At 34.8% G+C, this 15385-nt stretch overlaps 1 protein-coding gene across 2 annotated transcripts in view; it reads right to left on the bottom strand.

Moving 5' to 3' along the window:
• Window positions 1-15385, bottom strand: part of IL17RD (interleukin 17 receptor D) — a 50804-nt gene that overhangs the window by 11734 nt on the left and 23685 nt on the right. For both annotated transcript variants that reach the window (XM_035338196.1, XM_035338197.1), the window contains 6 exons: window positions 8780-8837; window positions 6113-6238; window positions 3513-3631; window positions 2953-3073; window positions 1933-1977; window positions 1686-1837 (listed from right to left, as the gene is read on the bottom strand). In XM_035338196.1, coding sequence (XP_035194087.1) covers window positions 1686-1837; window positions 1933-1977; window positions 2953-3073; window positions 3513-3631; window positions 6113-6238; window positions 8780-8837 — 621 coding nt within the window. The remainder of the gene's footprint in view (window positions 1-1685; window positions 1838-1932; window positions 1978-2952; window positions 3074-3512; window positions 3632-6112; window positions 6239-8779; window positions 8838-15385) is intronic.

Raw genomic sequence — 15385 nt, 5'->3', positions numbered from 1 at the left:
GGACTACAATCCTCTCTGCAGAAATCAAGTATGATTGATTATACAAAAAAAAACTCAAAACCTTGGTCTAACACAAGCTAACATGTTCACCAGAGAGTTGTGGTGAATGGAGTCAAAGCCAGTTGGAGGCCGGTCACTAGTGGAGTCCCCCAGGGCTCAGTACTGGGACCAGTCCTCTTTAAACATCTTCATCGATGATCTGGACAAGGGGATCGAGTGCACCCTCAGCAAGTTTGCAGACGACACCAAGTTAGGTGCGTGTGTCGATCTGCTTGAGGGTAGGAAGGCTCTGCAGGAGGATCTGGATAGGCTGGACCGATGGGCCAAGGCCAACTGCATGAAGTTCAACAAGGCCAAGTGCCGGGTCCTGCACCTGGGGCACAACAACCCCAAGCAGAGCTACAGGCTGGGAGATGTGTGGTTAGAAAGCTGCCTGGCAGAGAAGGACCTGGGAGTATTGGTTGACAGTCGGCTGAATATGAGCCAGCAGTGTGCTCAGGCAGCCAAGACGGCCAGCAGCATCCTGGCTTGCATAAGAAACAGTGTGGCCAGCAGGTCCAGGGAAGTGATTGTCCCCCTGTACTCGGCTCTGGTGAGGCCGCACCTCAAGTACTGCGTTCAGTTTTGGGCCCCTGGCTCCAAGAAGGCCGAGTCCAGAGAAGGGCTACGAAGCTGGTGAAGGGTCTGGAGAACAAGTCTTATGAGGAGCAGCTGAGGGAGCTGGGACTGTTTAGCCTGGAGAAGAGGAGGCTCAGGGGTGACCTCATTGCACTCTACAGGTTCCTTAAAGAAGGCTGTAGCGAGGTGGCGGTTGGTCTATTCTCCCACGTGCCTGGTGACAGGACGAGGGGGAATGGGCTAAAGTTGCGCCAGGGGAGGTTTAGGTTGGATATTAGGAAGAACTTCTTTACTGAACGGGTTGTTAGTCACTGGAATAGGCTGCCCAGGGAAGTGGTTGAGTCACCATCCCTGGAGGTCTTTAAAAGATGTTTAGATGTAGAGCTTAGGGATATGGTTTAGTGGAATATTTGTTAGCGTTAGGTCAGAGGTTGGACTCGGTGATCTTGGAGGTCTCTTCCAACCTAGACTATTCTGTGATTCTGTGAAGCTGTGTTATGCCCTGAAACTCCCTAGCTTTCAGAGACTTAGGATCAAAGGTTGACCATTGAGATCAGATTTGCTATTAAATGCTAACCAAAGTTAAGGGAAACAATATAGCAAATTGCAGCTCCCATAAGAGGACATACACACAGTTGTAAAAGAATCACAGCCTACTACCACCCATACTGAAATGAGAGCTATCTTGTGATACCATCTCAAATGAATAATCTTTAAAGTGGTAAAATTTAGTGTAGAGATAGTATACCATGATAAGAATATTTTTTTGACAAAAATAATAAACTGCAGTTTGAAGTACTCATCAATTACATGGTCTTTAAAAGAGAGAACAGTCTCTTCCTCTTTGCTTATAGTATCCAGCACCAATAGAGCACTCAAGCCTGGTTTTGACTGATGAGTTCTATCACAATGCAATTGTTATTTACAGAAATAGTACTAAATAAATTAAAATTTTAAAAACAATAGTATTCTGTATTATAGTAAGTTTTTAAAGTTTCTGTAAAACCTTAGAACATCTATGTTAATGGGTTCTGTGCTCTTAAGAGTTGAAAAATGCAGTAACGTACCTGTTTGCAGGTCTTCTGCTTAAATGGTCCTTCATGCTTAAGTTTGTAGTGAAGAAAGTAGTATCTAAACCCAAAGTTGTGAGGAGCATGATCAAAAGACACTTGCACGTTAAAACCCTGCTGGGTAATACTCAGATTTCTTGGCTTCCAGTCTGTCAGAGGAGATATTCATGAATTGGCAACTGACTCTTCAATGACAGTGACTTATTATAAGATAAATATAAAGAAAAAATTATATTTAACTTACAAGGTTTGCAGACAAGGTTTTCTGGCTGTAGCAACAACTCACATGCTACAAACACACACAAAAAAATTAATGATACAGTATCAAAATGCTATTTAAAGAAAAAAATAAAGGGCAAAATAAGGGAGTTACTTCAGCATTTTGAGGGCAGTACTCTTCATTCCTTTCCCAGTCTATAATATGCCTGGAGTAAATATATTTTGCAAACCCAGCTTCTATGTTATGATTGAAGTTCTTTCTCATCTTTATATGATAAACATAGGTTCAGTAATTTGAAAATAGTAGTCCGTAGTGAGACAAAGGGGATAGCACCAGGCACAGCTCAGCAGGAGAGGAAGAAGTTGAAACTGGCCTTAATTACATTTACTTAAAATAAATAAGTATGCTGAGCACACAAATGCTACTTTGGTACATATCATCAGACAGACTTGAAAATATTTTAAGAAAGTTTTATACAGAAAAAAACACCCACGAGATACATACAAATGTTACACCCAAAAGGGTGCTTAGAGTTAGACTGCCATCAGACTATTTAAGCACTGAGGAGTTTAAGTTCCTTCTCTTTAGCTCCAATGAGAATTGCTAATTGCTAAATAATTTTGAGAAATTCTACTTGAGTTGTTACTATCTAGTTTGATATATACTCGTCTGTATTTATGCCTATATACCCATTCTTGAAACTTTTCTCAAAAGCAATAACAATCTGAGCTTGTTCACAATGTCCAGTGAGGGGAAGGAAAGGAGTTAATACAAGTTTATTTTTCTGGTTGTTGGCTAACATGTATTATATGCCATAAATTTATCAGAGGCATGCAAGTTCTTGCCATGTAACACCAGTCATTCCTTCAAAGACTATGTCAATACCTATCTTAACCCAGTCTCCCCTAACATCATCATCTGCTACGTGAAAAGCTACTCTTTTACATCAGAAAAGCTTTTTCTGACATGAAAAAAAAAAAAAAAGGAGGGGAGGGGAGTAAAGAAAGAGATGTTATGTAATACTATATTGTACAGAATACTTACGTCGAGTCCGGAAGAAAAATGGGTGATAATTACTTTCATTTTTAATGGAAGGAAAAGGAACAATCTTTACAAAGTAATCTGTTTCAAACTTCAGATTTAGGAAGGGATGAGATTCCACTCCCTACACAAAAACACAAGATTGCAACTATTACAATTAAAAGTATTTTCTCTCAAATAGGCCCACAGTTCTGCAAACAGAAGCTAATACATTAAGAACCCTTTATTCATCCCTCTGCTACACACCATCATTAGGAAGCATTATACAGAATCGAGATATGGACTGTTTCAAACATGCACCTGTACTCCACAGTCACCCAAAAAGATTTCATGACAATTTCCAGCCTCAGAAAAAATTCTACAGAAGGGGACTACGTCTATCTCTAGATCGACAACTATTCATTAAAGAAAAATAATGTTAGGAAGTGATCTGCATCCTAGTAAACAGCACATTAAACATGTATCTATGTAAATATATGCACATTTATACACAGCAAATAAATGCTTTCAAGACTTCACACAATCAAGTAACAATAAAATATTTCTTGAAACAAAGCACTTACTGTTCGTTTAAAACTTGGGCTGAGCTGCTTCGGATCTTTTAAAACCATCTGCTGACATTGTCTTCCTTCAGATTTTAACTCCTCGAGGGTGACTCGAAATCCTTTCAGGTATTCAATCCCTGCAAACAGCAGGGCATTTAAATAGACTAATATTTCAAAAGGTATTCTGTGATATTTTATACAGTATGAAGATAGTTCATTTGTCTTTAAAAATAAATCCTAACATTCATATGAAATACGTTTGTGTTTTAATACTTGCCATTGTGTGTCAGTTCTTCCAACATTTTCTATCTTGCCTTTTTAGAATTCAGCCTTTGGCGATGGCTATAATTACCGCATACTTGTGTAATGCCTAGAGCAGAGGGGCCCACATTGCAGACAGGGCTTCCAAATTATCCTTGCAATCTAAATAATCAGTAACTTCATCTCCTGTATTTCACAGGAGCATCATATTTCCATTATTTGCAATAAAATTCTTTATAAGACATTCTTATAATTTATAAACTGCTAGGTTAAAGTGATAGTAGTTGTTACAACTTTTTTGTTTCTATTATACTGCAGGATAACAGGAATATTGACTTAAATGGAATTGAATTTATTCCAGTGAGTGCATACATCCAGTTATTTGTAAGTGATGCCAAAATTATACCCTTTTTCAAGCTACTCTAACATAATCAACTCTCAGCACAGTCTTTGCATTTCTTCACAATGTTCTCATCACTGAGTTACTTCATTGCATGACTAAAAAGAGTCCTGGTGATGCAAATGTTACAGGAGAATGTCAGTGTTATGCTGTGATAGTTTTGTGGCTCAGGTATCAAAGTCACTGCACTGTTCTTCAAGACTAACTAGCATTACTCCATCTAATTACATCCGTTCAACAGCATTTCATATGGCAGAATACACATTTATCAAAGGCACAGATGCAGCTTTCGTAAAGCTACATGTGTGAAGAATCAAAACATGAATTTGACTACTTACTATGTTTGGCAAACTAAAAAAAAAAAAAAAAAAAAAAGTATGATTTTCAAGCCCCCTCTGTTCCACTAGATTTATTATTATCATTTATAATCACGTATATGAGAAAGACGGTGCATTGCCCAATATGTTCTTAATATTCCATGGAACAAAAGCACTTTTTGTGTTTACTTGAAGACCATGAAAGAGAAAGTGTCCAGTCTCCATGTTACCTGAGATGTTTCAACAGCAGTTCTGTCCTCACGCTTTCCAGAGGATTAACCTCTAATCATTACAAGAAAGAACACCAAGCTTTGTTTGCCATAGAGACTTGATTCACCCAGTCTGCAGCTGAAGATTACCAAATGGTTTCAACTGCACAGTTTCGCAGTGTAGTTTCCACATACTGTCTTAAACCCCAGTAATTAATTATTATTTTCTGTTACAAATTTAATGTGTTATCAAATTCTGAAGGCACGAATTAATACCAGGAAGTTGCAAAGAAAATCCGACGATTTTTTCTTAGCTAAAATGCTTGTTTTAATAAATGTAGGTCTATTCTAAAAAGGCATGTCAAGTTCAAGAATACAAATCTTCATTAGCAGCCATATCTCATCACTTAGGGTGCAATCTTACCACATAAAGGCAAACATCCAGCTCTTATTAAATATAAGAAAAAAAATAATTGAAAAGCTTTTTGAGGAATTACAAACCACAAAGTATCAATTTGATCTTATCTGCTGTATGAGCAAAAGAATAGGCAACAAACAAATGTTTTAATTCTGAAAAATGTCTTGCGCTTAACTCTAATTGTAATGATGTACTTGGTACTGAAAAGCAGCTTTGCAGATAAAATTCTTGAATGAATTAGTAAAAACATTCAGGAAGGAAACTCCAGGTTTTTCATTGGCTAAACAATGGTCACTGAAGAAAATGAGTTTATATTAATTACTTTATTCAGCACTGTAATGAGTATGTAAGAAAAACAAATGGTGAGATGCTGTATAGAGAGAGCACACACTACTGCAGTGGTCTCCAAACTTTTTTGATCATACATATCTACCAGTAAAAAAAAACCTTGAGCACAAACTACCAATATTAACACATATATATAGTTTATAAATTATAATTATAAATTTATATAAAAATATAATATATTTATAATAATATATTACATATAATAATGTATATTATATATTTATATAAATATATTATATTATATATAATACATATATTTATATATTATAATACATGTTGCATATTATATTTATATAAATATATAATTATAAATTTATAAAAATAGAAATTAAAAAGTATGATATAAAGACAAAAACTTTTTAAAACTTTTTAAAAAATACTTATTTTATCAAATAAATTTTTGTTCCCACTTAAAGATCTATCAGTTATAATAGCATTTTTAGTGGGACCTATATGATTGAACATGCTTCATTAATTTCAAAAATTTTGGTTTTAACATTTTGTGACACATCAATTCAAAAATCTGGTTCTACAATTCAGTTTATTTTGATACTTGGTTTTAATGGCTGTCACAGCTGGAAATACAACCTCATAAAGAGAGACAAGATTCCAAAGGAGGAAGTGCATCATCAGCTATGTTTACTCCATTTTCCTCTACTACTTACCAATGGCATTTGCTGTCCAAAGTATTGTTACTGCAACCTGTTCGTAACATGCATACTGACTAATTGTTATATTCTGCACATCTCCGATCACATGTTTTCCCAATGAATTCAGATAAAGAGTGCAGTCTAAAAACAGAGGAAAAAATGCTTTAAGGAAAACATACTAGCTTATTATCTTGTGCCATACCAAAGAATTCTGTATATTATTCAGTTTCAGCAAGACATACATCTCTCCTAATGAATAAAGAATGAAATTAATTTCCTAACTTTTCTTGAAGGCTAAGCCAAAAAAAGTATGTGTACACTATTTCATTAAAACAACAACAACAACAAACTGTATAGTAAATTTGGGCGAACCTTTTGTCTTAGGACAATGAAAAACTTTCCAAATCATTGAGTGCAACCACTCACCAGTTGCAAAAGCCTAATCTGCAGGACTCCAAAGATTACCAGTTTATAATACCAGTGTAGCCTGTATCACATAAAGTAAACACGTATGTGATTTAAACAAAAAAAGTAATACCAAATTTTATTACTTTTAAAGCCTTACAGTATTTAGGCTCATATTCTGTGGCACAAAGAGAGGTAGTGGCTAGAGAATTCAATAGTTCTGAAGCATAACATACATGAAGATGTACACATTAAAAAAATCCCACTTTTGAACGAGTAAAACCAACAAGCTAATCAGTGGATTTTATATTACTGGCCAACGAGTGAAGGGAATGACAGCATGAACTTCCTCTGAGGAGAATAGAGTATCTCTTTCAATGGAAACTTTGAAGTAACAGCTTTTTGCTAGCTCTGGAACTAATTAATAGAAAGCCCAGGATTTTGGATCCTGATTGATAGAATCTTATGGTCAAATGACAATTTGACAAAATTGTATTTTAGCACAAATATCTGAGGTTTGACTGTGAGTCATTGATTTACTTTTTTTTTTTTTTTTTTTTTTTTTTAAAGAAAAACAGAATTAGGAAGAAAACAGCTGGGGAGAAGTGTACACTTTTCAGGAAATCACTTTTTACTCAACAACAAGTGAACTACTGAAACCTACAAATATTTGTTTTTCACCTGAATAAATAATCAACCCAACTAATTTAAGAACATAAACCAGAATCTCATTAGAGTTATTGCATGGCAAAATAAAAGCATTTAAATCACAGCCAGCAAGCCCAATACTCTTGTGTGCTGGCTTATTCAGTATAAGATTGTATTTCCACATTATATGAACTCTTTAGCCTTGATATCAGGGACCTCTTTCCCTGGCACTGTGTAACTCAACTCCTTTGGCCAGCAAGTGTGCAGTGCCAGCACAACTTTGAATTAACACTTGTCATTGGTTAATCACAGCTCCTGGTGCCAGAATTAATGGAAAAAACATGACAGATACTGGGACTTAAACGGGCTCTGTTGTGTTAACTAAACATGGGAATCTCTGCTCTCACTGATATTTTTTCCTGTTTTCCTCTATACATATAACAAATTTTTTTTTTGAAGTTCTCTCTTGTACAATCTGACATGCTTAAATTTTGCTCATTTTCTTTAAGCATTAACAGCAGATTAGATAATAAATGAATTCACAAGGAAAGATTCCAAACGCAGAAATAAGCATAAAAATAGAGTAGCATAAGGATGATTGGAATTAACTCTCTGAGTAGGAAAAAAAAAAAAAAAAAAAAAAAAAAAAAGTAAGTGACTTGTATTGGCATTAGCATTAATACAAACATTGCTGTTGCTGCTGTAAATTAAGACCTTCTCTTGAATGCACATTGAATGTACAATGATGATGGACACTAAATGCCCCCAAATAGGTAAATTTCCAATGCACTTAATATTCATGCTTCCCTGAATGGAAAACACATGTGACACAAACCTTTAAAAAAAAAAAAAAAAAAAAAAAAAAAAAAAAAAAACTGAACTATAAAATACAGCCATTTAGCAGATCCTTGAAGAGTTTCAAGGTATTATTGCTGCAATCTTCTTATTACAAATATTATGATTGTTGGTTTAGCTGCAATATAAACCATGTACATCACACCTTTGCTAAAGTACTAAAACCACCTGACTTCACTGAAATATGGATAGTTTTCCACTAATCTGGGCTCTTTGGGCTCTTTTTGGACTGTAGCTAATCTGAAGCTTCTTGTATTTCACCCAGATGAAGAGACATTACTTATCTTCAATGCTAAAATTCCACATTAATCCTTATAGACATATATTTTAAAAATATTTTTCCTGTATACAGATATAAATTACATGTATTTTCTACATGAAACATGGCTTTCTACTTGATTTTTTTCCAGAAAAATTGCACATCAAAATGCATAAAGCTCGAAATAATGCTTTCTGACGAATTGGTATGTAGTAAATCTTTCAATGACTGCATTCTTCCCCAGAGTAAAAACATCCTTCATAATTCTCCTACCAATAATGAGTAAATGATCTGAAAGTGAAACTACTGCAGATGATTAGACCATATTATTCTAATCAGTGAAATGCAGGAAAGACAAGACCCAGCTGACCCAGCTGCAACAGATCTAGATTTCAAAGTTATTTCAAAACTAAAGAGCTTATAATATTCTTAGTGCCCTTTTTAAGAAAGATGCTGGTATACATTGACAACAGTGTCAATGTATTTTGTGATTATATTGCAGATTTTCAACTTACTGTCATATTTAAAGGTGATATTGAGTAGCACATTCATCTTGGTGGCTGGTGACAGGCCCTGTAGAAAAATATCAGGAAAATAATTTAAATAAAATGACCTACTTTGAGCATTGTGTTTTTTTTTTTTTTTTTTTTTTTTTTTTGTAAATAGTTTTTTGGAGAATGACAGAACTCATGAGGTTTTCTTCCTTCTGTTTGGGCACACCATCAGTCAGACAATCTGAATACAAAACAGATTGCATATACCTGCATGTGCTCACCTGCCACCAACTTGCCAAATGTAATACACAAGATGTAAAAACAAAGAGAAAAGAAAGTAGTCTGTCCTGCCCAACAGATGTGAACCACAAATTCATTTTTTAAATAAAGGTATCTAATATTCTCAACTTCCATCATCTAGGTTAATGATGCCTGTACAAAACAAAACCACCTTTAATCAAGATTTAAGGATACATCAAATTGAGTTCTCTAGGGCATATACAGTGCAGAAAAGAAGAGAAACGACAATCTGTTGCAAAGCTGATGCCAAATCTATAGTCATGAAAAAGAATATCAGAAGTTCAAGCAAAAAGAAGAAAAAATATACTGTTAAGCACTGTGGCTATAGTATTCTGTTTTCTTGAAGATCATTTCCAAGAAAAAAAAAATAAGGTAGGAGCAAAACAGTAAATAAAGTGGTTAAAGAGCATTCATCAGCTCCCAGACATTCCTCATCTTATTAACCTCCTCAAAACAGGTGTCTGAAGGACTCTATTACTTCATTGTTCACTGGGCAAACTAAGAAACCAAATTTTCATCACGCTCAGAATTCACCCGTAATCAAGTCATCCTTTTATTGTAAGTTTAGTATTATTCAATGCTCACATGGAACTCAAAGATCAACATAAGCAGAGGTACAATAAGGCAGGACAAAAAAATACCTACAGCCCGGTTCATCAGGGTGCCTGGACTGTATATGGGAGGAATGGTTACTGCAGAGCATCAATGCCTTGTGTCCAGATATGTGCCCATGCCTGCCCTTCACTAACTTATTATATACAGATACATTTATACGTAACTACTGTTGCTGTGCTGTATCATTTTTGTGGAATTTACATTTCAACGTACTTTGAGTCCGATGTGGTTTATGCGCTGGGACAGTCTTCTGGTTTATTTATGTCAGAGGCCCCCATCTAGAGACTTCCATCATTTTAACATGTATTGTAAACATTTTAAAGATTTTTTTTTGCTGAGAAAAGGTTAATTAGACAAACATACAGACATGAAATTTAAATTCCAATCTTTCCATTGATTATTGGCTAAAATCAACAAAGAGTTGAAGGGGAACAAATGATACTGTGAATTTCCAACTGGAATAATTCTAATGATTTTATTTTATAACTTTCTCAGTAGGAGAGCATATTGCAGAAATCCATTCTGCCATATCATACACCCTTTTCTATTATCAAATATTATCAAAACAGACAACGCCTCAACCAAGGACCAATTGCAGAACTATCCCATTGCTCTTCCAGGGGAATCTGAACACATTTGCAGGCAGATGACTGGTGTGTCTCTTACACCTACACAGAAGAACATTGGACTTAGAGGTAGCAATGACTTACCTTTCAGAAATCACTGAAATGGCTTTGGAAACACAAAACGTAGGGTTACACTAACCCTTACTAGACACAAAGTTCAAAACTGTAACAAAAAAAAAACACTACCCTTTAAAATAAATTATATCTGGTTTTACCACTACAATATAAAGAGCAGAAGTTAATCGTATAAAAGGAGTCCAACTGTAATCAGATGTTGTCAGGATCACGTGTAAACATGCACTGCCTCTCACTTTATAGGTTTAGAAAGAAGAACAAAAAAAAAAATGAGTAAAGTAACCTTAAAAAAAATGCAAAATATATCACATAAGGAATAAAAGCAAAGCAGAATTTGACTTTGTTCTTGGAAGTGAATTTTGTAATCTCACTTTCTTCTTAGGTGGCTTTTCATTTGTTTAGCTTTCAATTAGTTTGGCATTAAGCAAGCTGCTATCAGAAAAGGCTTCCTGAAACAGGAAGGTGACAATTTTTTCCAGTCTTAACTTTTCTACTAATTTCTGTTCTCTTCTGAAATATTTTCTGTTTCTTTTACGCTATTTAAAAAAAAATCTCATTTAATTTTAACTAGGGCAAAACAAAGACACATTATGTGTTTGATAAAATATGAAAAAAAAAAAAAAGAAAACAAACTTATTAACTTTTTATATTTACAAATGAGCAAAGGCAGACAAGCCATTAAATTAATGTCTTCCTTTTATGTTACAGAGCTGAAGTTCTGAGGATGACAGGCAAATTCTATCAAACCTCACTGAAAACCAGCACAAGGATTTTAATTAATTTGATCTTTCACACCCTAAATTTAAAAACTGTCTAAAAGGTCCAGAAAGACTGTAGATATTTGGAAGAGTTAGGTGTACCTTAAAATGTTGAAATAGATAATTGCCATATGAGCTGTAAGTTATAACATGTATGCTAATCAGACAACTTATCATGTTAAAATTTGCTACTAATCCTCCAAATACTTCCTGCCGTGAGTTGAACAAATTCTTCCAGGAAGCATTCCCTTCTATTTAAGCCATAAAGTAGTTGTGCTCTTTAAATGGCTTATAGCTAAGACAATTTGTTTAGAGCAACTGACTTTACAACTATAAATAGTAATGTTATGGCCTTAGGGTACTACATTCTTAGTTAATTAACAACTACCATTTGTTGAATTTACATGCAGCTTTTAAGTTATTCTGAACATTGCTAGAAAGCAAGTCTCCATTGCCTGGGGCTTTGTCTATAAAACCCCCTTTGGTCCACATACTTCTTTACACCGGGACTAAAAAATACATAGGAAAGAAAATAACCAAAACACATTTAAGAAAAACTGTAGACCACTGATCTATAAACAGATATTCAAAGTTGAAATGCACAGATTAAATTACAAGTAATCTTGTTTGTTAAAAAGTGGAGGTGGGGTCTGTTATCTGTAATAACATTAAATCTCACAGTATGTGAGCTCAAAACAGAACTTTGCAGAAAACATGATAAGCTAAGATCCAAATCCCACATCTCTGTTGGGCAAGCAAGTCAGAATGAATTTCCACCACAGCACACATACCTCAAGTCACATAGATCAAGGCTGGATCTGTTTCTCAATCCACATCAACAACTTGGATAGTTAAGATTGTAAGATATCTTAAATTAGCAGAGTTCTGAATACCACTAATACACCTCATCTCCAGAAGAACAAATGACTAACTCATCTGGATGATCAAGGCATGTGCAGGCATTTCATTTTAAGCATCCATCTTTCAACATGTAAAAGTAGATTATTCATAAGAGACAAAGACTATTATTATTGAAGGGTAATATCTACTTTGTTTATAGTTTTCTAATATCTGCCCTACATATACAGTAACTACTTATTAATGAAATGCACTTAGAACAACTGTTTCTCCCCATTATGAGGCCAGAGAGGAACAAAGTTAGGATTCTATTTCCAGGAGAGAGAGAGAGAAAAAAAAATAAATAAATAAAAAAATAAAGAAAATTTTAACCACAGGAACTAATTTTGCCTCTGAGGAAAGTTAAATTTAACTAACGTCTGCCTTCAGAGGCCATAAGTAAATAAAATAAAATGGAAATAATTTTATTTTAAATCTGCTTTATTTTTGTTGTTGATCTTTTTCCTCTTCAATTCAAAACACATACTGTTTCATATTCTTTGTCAAGCTGAAAGTAATATTTTTTTTATTTGACACTTCCTGCCAGAGATGAAATTGACGATTTCAGAGTTGTCTTATGACTAACCATTTTACAAACAATACTGAAGTTGACTTCAACATTCAATTTTTTTGAGCAAACACACTTTCATTCAAGAAAGGCAATTTGTGCGTGTGAATAGGCACTGTCAGGCAGCCACTTTAAGATCAATACAAGGAAACGGAGATACATGCTAGCACTAATTACAGAGATCTGGTAAAGGAGGTAGGAAATCACTACCCCTCAAGCGTAACCTTGTGCACCAGACCAAAACAGTAATCATGATTCATCTTTCATATGTTGTTAATCAATGCACACATGGTCCTAATTTCATGCTCCCCTAAGGCAAACTGAAGGGACAATTGTTTTTGAACTCTAACATCAAGATGAATAATCAATGTTCATCATACTCAGTGCTCAGTAAGCTAGGGGCTTTATATTTGACATCTGCTGTTTTCATTTTAAAGTTTTCTTGGTATTTTCAATCAAGTTAAAATATTTCTACAACCATTAATGAAAGGATTAAATATCTGTATTATTCATACACCTGCATTCTGGACTGCTTCCAAAAGAATATAACAGAAAATGTAATCCACAATCATGTCTGCTATATAATTTGTGTATACTCCACTGACTGCAGAATGAATTCTAAACACTGGCTTTGTACTGTTAGTACTATATTCTTGATGTAACTGCTTATTCCAACTCTAAATGTTTCTCATATTTGCCTTTAGATATATATCTTCCTGCATTGCATACACAAATTATGGGAATAACGTTTAAAAATAAAAATATCAGTTACAGTGGAGAAGTTTTAATAAAAGTGAATACATGGATCAATAGGCTTCTCAGTGCCTATTTCAGGCTTGAAATTGTGACCAGGATTCCTCAAAACATTCTCTTTCAACTTCTGCTAATAAGTCAGTTTCTTTTATGTTCTTTCCCAAAAATCATTACATAATTACATATGTAATTACATAATTACATAATTACATCATTGCATAAGAAATTACCAGATTTTAGTCTGTTCTGTTATTTATTTACAGTTTGACTGCTTCATCTTTAGAGCCACTGCAAGTAAGTTCAGCTGCAGAGGAGCTGAATGTGTCTTTGTGGCATTTGCATCCTGAATTTGGCCTGAGATACAAAAAGCATTACTTCATTATAAACTATGTATTGGGGAAATGAAAGATTCGTTCACAAATGTGAAGAAACTTCAAAAATCAAACCCACCCACCCCAGCAGTAAGTATGCGTAAGTATTATTTAATGGTGCTGCAGAACCGTACAGTATATACTGTACACTTCCGTCCCATGGATCATATTTTGAAAATAGTGATGTAAAGAATACATTAATGAGAGATAGGAAAGGAAATATTAACTATAATTTACTGTTGCATACATTAGCTAAATTAGTAATGTTCAAGCTTCAGAAAAAAAAAATAGTCTCTGACTAGTCTATTCTGAGCAATGGCGTCATAAAAAAAAAAAAGTAGTGACCATCTTCTAGAGACTGTTGTAAGGAAAAGAAATAGTAGCAAGATCAAAAATAAGTGCATGATAAATTCTGGGAGCAGCAGAAAAGTCCAAAAATAAACCAGTAAACGGAGAAAAACTAGAAGCATACACGGATGAGGAGCAACAATTGTTTGAGCAGACTAGAAATCCATCTATCTAAATGCACTACAACAGGTGCAGAGGCACAAATGAATTTATGTGGAAGCAAGCAGGAGCCGGACATTTAAATAATAAATGTGTTAGTTATTCTAAAGGTGAAAGGAAATATGTCAAGATCAAAACAAAATTAAAGAGACACTTAAGGTCACATAGAAAGATGCATATGTGATGACGCTAATTTTAAATATAAGCAGAATGGTTGAGAAAAAGAACATCCAAATGCTATATCCTATTTGGAGAGCCACTCTTACAATGAAAATTCTAAAATGGGGTGGTTAGGTTGCTATGGATTTTTTTTTTTTTTTTCAAAAGAGCCTTCTAATACTTCAAAGCAATCTCTGCCTTAAAAAAATAAAAAAATAAAAAGTATGAAAACATGCTTTTGAGTGGGAAGCAATTGCAAAAATTAAGTGGGTTCTGATAACTGATATTTACAAAGCAGCTTCTTTGAGGAGATTTCCCCATTCCCGTATTTTGAGACGCATTCATGCTTGGTGTGAGCATGTACAATTCCACTGAAGTCAGTGGCATAATCACCTCCCGCAGTCAGGTCTAGATTTAGCCAGCAGTCTTTTCGATCAATGTTTTTGTTTCTTTTCCTGCAGTTCCTCAAATTGTTAGAATTTGTCCTCAAGCATCACAAGATGTGGATTCCCAGATCCAGCAGCCCTGAGAACACCTGACTTCTGCATTTGGGGATTTGCAAACATTACTCTGAGTTGACAGAAGCAGAGACTGCAAAGCTTTAATTTTAGCATCCCCAAGACTATTTCTGTCCCTAACCCTTTTACATCACTTTACTTTCAATCCCTCTTGTAAGAAAAACAAAAAGAAAAATTACAGCCAAGCAGTGTTTCTCTCAGATCAACAAGAAAATCCTCTGGTGCTCACGACATACTAAATACTTAGTTACAAGCAATGCCAAAGCCGCAAGATAAGCATGCACAGGAACAACAGTTTAGCAGCAGAAAAACTAGTATAAAGCCTCATATCAGAACTCAGTACTAAACCTCAAATATTGCCAATAACATTTGCAACCCCAACATCCCCATTCACTGCCCTGCCCTCTCTATATGTGGAGCCTCTGGCCAGCCCTTCCCCACACAGCCTCCTCAAGAGCAGCCTGTTGTGTTCAAAGACTT

Source organism: Oxyura jamaicensis, chromosome 12 (genome assembly GCF_011077185.1).
Source record: "Oxyura jamaicensis isolate SHBP4307 breed ruddy duck chromosome 12, BPBGC_Ojam_1.0, whole genome shotgun sequence".
Taxonomy (NCBI): Eukaryota; Metazoa; Chordata; class Aves; order Anseriformes; family Anatidae; genus Oxyura; species Oxyura jamaicensis.
The sequence above is the reverse complement of the archived record's forward strand: the minus strand, read 5'-3'. Positions and strand labels throughout refer to the sequence as shown.